General features: G+C 38.7%; 1 protein-coding gene across 1 annotated transcript; it reads left to right on the top strand.

Moving 5' to 3' along the window:
* Window positions 1-1,443: 1,443 nt before the first annotated feature.
* On the top strand, window positions 1,444-3,391 carry LOC104869639 (zinc finger protein 709-like; the record flags this gene model as incomplete). Its single annotated transcript, XM_033759636.1, has 1 exon — window positions 1,444-3,391. A coding segment is annotated over one exon (648 nt), but the record flags the coding sequence as incomplete, so codon positions are not given.
* Window positions 3,392-7,165: the final 3,774 nt, after the last annotated feature.

Below are 7,165 nucleotides of genomic sequence, written 5' to 3'. Positions count from 1 at the left end.
TTTTTTTTTTTTTTTTTTTTTTTTTTTGGTACGAGGGATTGAACTTGGGTTCTTGCACTTGTGAGGCAGGCAATAGAATCACTGAGCTAACTATCTGGCCCTGCTCTGCTCCATCTTTGCAGGCTCCAACTTTATTGGTGCTTCTTTCCTACCCAAACTGAAACCTCTTAGAATCATTCAGCTCTGCCTTTTACTCTTGATTCTCAAAGTGGAGCTGGCTAAAAACCACCATCAACAAGCAAATGATAGAAATAAACCCAACCTCAAATTGGTCTAGTCCCTGAAATTTTTGTCCAAAACAACATACAGGGTGAACACTTATATTTGGAAAATCTGATATGTTCTAGTCTTGTGCACCTCCTCCATTTTTTTTGTTTTTGTTTTTGTTTTTGTTTTTTTTAGTACAGGAAATTGAACTCCTATCTTGAGCTTGCAAGGCAAGCTAAATCCCTGGCCCTACTCGTGCACCTCTTTTTGATGGTTGAATATTTACAAATTTTGCTTCATGTACAAAGTTTTAAATGTTAGATGTTATGACTCTCAGGGTTTGGGTATAAGGTATATATGAAACAAAAATGAGTTTTGTATATATACTCACCACATATTCATGATAACATATGGATGTGCAAGTATTTCAAAATCAAACATGGTTTTGGTTCCTAGCATTTAACATTAGGAATACCCAAATGTATTTAAGACTTTGATATTTCAGTGTTTGCCAAATACCTAACATGGTTACAGTATATTTTTTTTAATGGAACTGGGATCAAACTCAGGACCTTGTGCTTGTCAGGCAGGTGCTGGTGCCACTGAGCCCTGGTTACAGTATTTTAAAAACACACATGATAAAAGTGTAGGGAAAGTGGGAAGGGGAAGGGAAGGGGAATAAGGGAAAAGAAAAAAATGTGAGAAAATGAAAAAATGGAATTAAAGTGTTTGTAAATGGGGAGGGGGGTGAAGGGAAGGCAGGGATAAGGGGAAAAAAATGAGAACCAAGACCTGTCATGTAGAGGTACAAGATCCCAGTAATGAATGTAACTGTACTGTATACCTAGAATGTACCAATAAACTCAATAAATAAAAATAAAAACACACATGAATACCACTGTTGACAGTAATTGTCCTTGAGTCATCTTGCAGAACATTCAGTGCACTCATGTTAAAAAATTATCACAGGACCTAAAACCAACACTTCTAGTAAATTATGAATAAACAAAATCTTATTAATGTCTTCCCCCTCTTCCTCTCTCCCTCCCTCCCTGCCTCATCTCACCCCCCAATAGGACTCAAGTTGTAGACAAACTGTGAATATAAAGAAGGTAGTCAATTTGGAGAAACCTTCAACCAGACACCAGAGCATGTTGTAAAGAAAACTCCCTTTGGAATATCACCTTGTGAAAACTTTATGTGGAGAGGTCCTCATTAATCATTCTTCCCTAAACGTGCCCCTCAGTTCACACTGTATGCCAACCTATCGAAAATGAGGAATGTGGAGAGAATCCTTGCGGACGTAGACAAAATGAGAAAGCCCAAGACTTTCAGAAACTTGAAAAGACTCAAGCTGGAGAGAAATCTTATGAATGTAAGCAAGTTGTGAATGGCTTTACTCACTCCACTTCTCTCCAAAAACATGAACGAATTCACAGTGGAAAGAAATGTTGTGTATGTAAACAATGTGGGAAAACCTTTGCGAGTTCTAGTTCCCTTCGAACACATGAAAGAATTCCCACTGGAGAAAAACCCTACCTGTGTAACCATTGTGGGAAAGCCTTTGGTCATTTTAGTTCCCTTCAAAGACATGAAAGAATTCATACTGGAGAGAAACCTTATGTGTGTGAACATTGTGGGAAAGCCTTCACTGATCACAGTTCCCTTAGATATCATGAATGGTTTCACCATGGAGAGAAGCCCTATGTATGTAACCAGTGTGGGAAAGCTTTTATTCTGGTACATTTCGATAACATGAAAGGATTCACACTGGAGAGAAGCCTTATATGTGTATGCAGTGTCAGAAAGTTTTCTTACAATTTCTTACAATGCCCTTCAAAGCCACAAAAAACTTCATACTGGAGAGAAACCATGTATACATAAGCATTGTGGGAAAGCCTTCACTCATTCTCGTTCCCTCCGATACCATGAAATAGTTCACAGTGGTAAAAAACCCTATGTGTGTAAGCAGTGTGGGAAAGCCTATACTCATTGCAGTGCCCTTTGATACCATGCAATGGTTCATGGTGGAGAGAAACCATATGTATGTAAGCAATGTGGGAAAGCCTTTAGTTCTTCCTCATATATTCAGTTACATAAACAGACAGACTGGAGAGACACCATATGTACAAAAGCACTGGGGAAATGTCTTCTTACCTGTGACTCAATTTCAAAAGCATGAAGAGTCTTCTAGTGGAGAGAAACCATATGGGTGTAAACAGTGTGGGAAAGCCTTCCTTTGGGAAAGTAATTTTCAAAGACAAAAAAAGTTCATAGTGGAGAGAAACCTTATAAATGTAAGCAATGTGGGAAAGCTTTTCTTTGGGAAAGTAGTTTTCAACAACATAAAGCAGTTCACAGTGGAGAGAAACCATATGAGTGTAATCAATGTGGGAAAGCTTTCCATTGGGAAAGGAGTTTTGGAAGACATAAAAAGTTGCACAGTGGAGAGAAACCATGTGAGTTAAGCAATGTGGGTAAGCTTTCTGTTGTATTAAACCATAAAGGCAGAGGGAAGAATCAGGGATTTGGCTCAGTGGTTCCACCACCTCCCTCACAAACACAAGGGCCCGAGTTCAATCCTGCTACCAAAAAAAATGGCAGAAGGGATATTAAGCCTATTTGTGTAAGCAATATGGAAAACCACTAAATTGTCCAGTTCTCACACTTCATTTCTCAGATATGGAAGAATTAACAGAGTAATACTAAATATAGACTATGGGGAGTCTTCATTGTCAGAAGACCTTTCTAGTACTCATGGGACTGTACAAGAAAAGATTTATATTAGTGTAAAACATGGAAATTCTGGTTATCTTGCTTGAGTCCCAGATGTAACAGAGTATGGAGAAAAACCTTGACTAGAAGAAATGTGCAAAGGTCTTCATTTGATACATGTGTGAATGCACAATGGATGAAAGTCCTTTGAAGATTGAGGGTCTAACTCTAGTGCAGGGTTCCCTTGAACTAAGTAGCTCAGTCTGGACTCACATGTGCAGTGGCCCTCCTGCCTCCTGTGATTACATGTGTGCACCACCACACCAGGCTTATGTCTCATTCTTAAATATCTGGTCTATGTCTATCTTATTAGTATTTTTCTAAATAGGCCTTAATCTGAACACTTGTGCCAGGCGTGGTGGTGCACATTTCTAATCCCAGCACTCAGGATGCTGAGGCAGGAGGATCACCATGAGTTCCAGACCAGCCTGGGCTACACAGTGAGTTCCAGGTCAGTCTCAACTACATAGTGAGACCCTGTCTCAAAAAAACAAACAAAAACAATCTGAACACTTGTGCCTGTCTGTAATTCTACCAAGAAAGCCGAAGCAGATAAATTGGTGCCCGGAGCTGGATACCCAATGTTTTTGTTTTTATTTTTATTTTTTTGGTACCAGGGATTGAACTTAGGTCCTTGAGCCTGCGAGGCAGGTGGCAGAACCACTGAGCTAAATCCCCGGCCCCTCCCAATGTTTTTAAACAACAGCAGCAAAATAACTAGGTGCATTAAAGTGATAATTCTATAAGTTGTTGAAATAGTAAAGGAGTTTAGTGTTTTAAAATTGAATTGGGTACAATGGACCCCCAAAATAATGGAGGTTACATCCCTAGAGTACCCTCCAAATGTGAAAATAATCATGAATCTCAAATATGGTCAGAAAAGTGCATATAAATGCCTATTTTTGTAGTTTAAATCCTAACTATGCTTTCCTCCACAGTTAATTCAATAAAGCCTTAGTAGGTGCAAGGAGTTTTGGCAGGATCTTAGGGATCTTAGGGCTTTAAGAAGAACAGAACCAAGAGCACTTGATAGCTACACACAGTATAATAATCTGTTAGGATGCAGGAATGATGGTGTATCTGCTTTAGATGGGTTACAGGGCAGCACCCAACCAGCAAGAGCTGAAAACTCTTAGATTGAGTACTTCTGATTTTGAGTCATTAGTGTGTGCAAAGCAATTAGGTATTTTCCCATTATGTAAGTTGCATTCAATAAACTAAAGTTTTTATTTTTTGATACGGGGATCGAACTTGGGTCTTTGCACTTGGAAGGCAAGTGGCAGAACAACTGAGCTAAATCCCCAGCCCCATGCTTAAAATTTTAAAACATACATGGGCTTGTAATTTGTCCTTCACTCTTTGTACAAAAGATAACTGGCTGATGTGAGTGCTGTCTTGCCAGAAAGCATCAGGAACATACCTGTTGTCACATGGGAGGTAATGAATTGTGATAAATCTGTACATTCCATATCTCAGTGTGTTTCATTAAGAAGAGCATTGATCAAGGGCTGGGGATTTAGTTCAGTAGTTCCACCGCCTGCCTTGCAAGCACAAGAACCCGAGTTTGATGCCCAGCACCCCCCAAAAAAAAAGAGCATTGGTCATAGAAGTTCTGACAGGATTGGTGTTTCATTGATTACTGTTCATTGTGTAATTTCTCTGTTGGATGTACTGAGGAGTCATAACAGTTCTATGTTTGGCAAGCGTTATAATTCTTATCTGGAAGTCTGCATTCAATACACCAGCCTAATAAACATGAGACCTTTGTGTAGCCTATCTTAAACATCAGGTCAGTCATATTAGCATAGGATTGGGCAAAGTCATCTAAGATGAAGTGTATTTTAGAGTAAAATGTTGACTGTCTCCCATAATTTATTGAATATAGTCCACTGTAGAGAGTCGGTTTTTACACCTGAGAACATGACTCAGTGTTGTGAGTGCTGCCCAGCATCATCACAAAGTATGATGCTGAATATTGCCACTTGGCATGAGATCAAGCCTTAAAAATTGAAAGCATTTTATCTTGGGCATATTCACTCTTACACCATCATAACATCTTAATGTCATAATTTGGACACCCATTCCTCATATTTGTTCAGTCTTATAGCTGTTAAAATATAAAAATTTACTTACTCATTAGCATGCTTATATTACTTAGTCTTGTTTGTGTGTGTGTGTGAATCTTAGGAGAACAGTGTGATATGGTGCATCATCAGTATGTGAATCTAGAAAGGGAAAGAAAGCATCACTACTGCAGTCAAGTTTTTGCTTAAACATTAATTATGGTAGATCTCAACCATGGCCACGTTGTAGAGTACACACAGAACTGAGCACAAGTAATCCAGGTGCTCTGGGGTGAATATAGAACCATGAAAAAACTAATTTTTACACTACCGGTGATACTGTTTTTGTGAAAAATTTACATGAATAAATAGTAAAATGCATGTGGGAGGCTGAGGCAAGAGGAACCCGAGTTTGAGGCCAGCCTGGGATACATAGTTAAAGGCCAGTCTAGGGCCGGGGATTTAGCTCAGCGGTTCGGTGGCCTGCCTTGCAAGCGCAAGGACCCGAGTTCAATCACGAGTACCCAAAAAAAAAAAAAAAGAAAAATAGAAATCATCCAAGCCCAGGGATTTAGCTCTGTGGTTCCAGCACCTGCCTCACAAGTGCAAGGACCTGAGTTTGATCCCCATACCAAAAAAAAAAAAAAGGCCAGTCTAGGCCACATAGAGAGACCTTGTCTCAAAAACCAAAAATAAGCTGAGCATGGAGGCACATACCTGTAAATCTGACAACTCAAGAGGCTGAGGCGAGAGGATCACCATGAGTTGAAGGCCAGCTGAACTACATAGTGAGATCCTGTCTTTTAAAAACAAGGAAGTAGCTGGGGATTTAGCTCTTTGCTTCTGCCCGCTTCACAAGCACAAAATCTCAAATTTGATCCTTGGTACCAAAAAAGCAAGGAAATTAATTTTTTTAAATAAGTGATAAAACGTCTTTTGGACAGAGATACAAATAAGAGCTGTAATGGGAAGTAGACAGTGACTTGTGAAGAGTGTTGGGATGTGTTAATCTGTGAAAAGTTATGTGTCTTAATCATTTCATGATGTTTCCTGAGTTTTATATTCCTTTTCAGCCTTTCATATACTCTGCATAAGAAATACAATATTGATACAGTCAAACCTTGAATTGTAAGTTGGTCTGTGAGTGTTGCACAATGAACAAACATTTCTAAGAAAATTTAACCTGATAAATGAGCAATGTCTTGGCAATATAAGTAGTATGCCATGCCAAATGTCACATGATCACAACTAAATCTGTGATTATAAGTGCTTTGTATTAACAGCAGAAATGAATTATGCTCACAAAACAAGGTTTTACTACATCTAGAAAATCTTTTACTATAAGCATAGAAACTAATTTTAATTCTTCAGAACCACTGTAACCAACAACAGTGACAACATGTAAGAGGACTAACATTAGCAAAGAAGACTGGATAATGGCTTTGCTCTGGGACTTTATTGGTGAGAAACAGAAGCTGTCTAAGCAGGTCCTTTATGAAACACAAAAGTGACACACATAATGGCCACAGCTGCTAGTTTGGTGAAAACAGTATTATATGAAGACAGGTCATATGCATGTTATTGAGAAGAGTATTTAATAGCTCCCTCTTGTCTTGGAAATCTGAACTTCAGGAACAAACATGGGTATCCTTGCAAATAATCTCAAGTTAAATGAAATGTTTCTATGAACAGTTCCCTCATCAGGTTATTACTACAAGTTTTGTCATATTTGTATACCTACTCACTGAACATAGTTCATGAGGTATAGGAATATAAACAAGCCCTACACTTTCTCATATAAGGGAACTACTAGTTTATATATTCCACTGAGATTATTTATTAAAAATGCATCTTTTGCATTTTCCCCGCCACTACATTTTTTTGTTTTGAGTCTTGTTTCCTGTTTAATGATTATTTCTCATACAGTGTTAATGGCATCAGTTTCTGTCCCTTCATGTCAATATACACCTACTTCAAAATCATTTCCTTCTGTGATGCTTCAATTTTGGAGGGGTCCCATGCAGTTTAGGCCAGCCTTGAACATATAATGTAGACCAGCCTGGCCTCGAATTCATGGCGATCCTCCTGCCTCAGCTTCCCAAGTTCTACCATGTATTTTC

The sequence above is a fragment of the Fukomys damarensis genome, unplaced genomic scaffold (genome assembly GCF_012274545.1).
Source record: "Fukomys damarensis isolate Sample0158 unplaced genomic scaffold, DMR_v1.0_HiC HiC_scaffold_37, whole genome shotgun sequence".
NCBI classification, from domain to species: Eukaryota; Metazoa; Chordata; class Mammalia; order Rodentia; family Bathyergidae; genus Fukomys; species Fukomys damarensis.
This window is presented reverse-complemented; position numbering and strand designations above follow the sequence as displayed.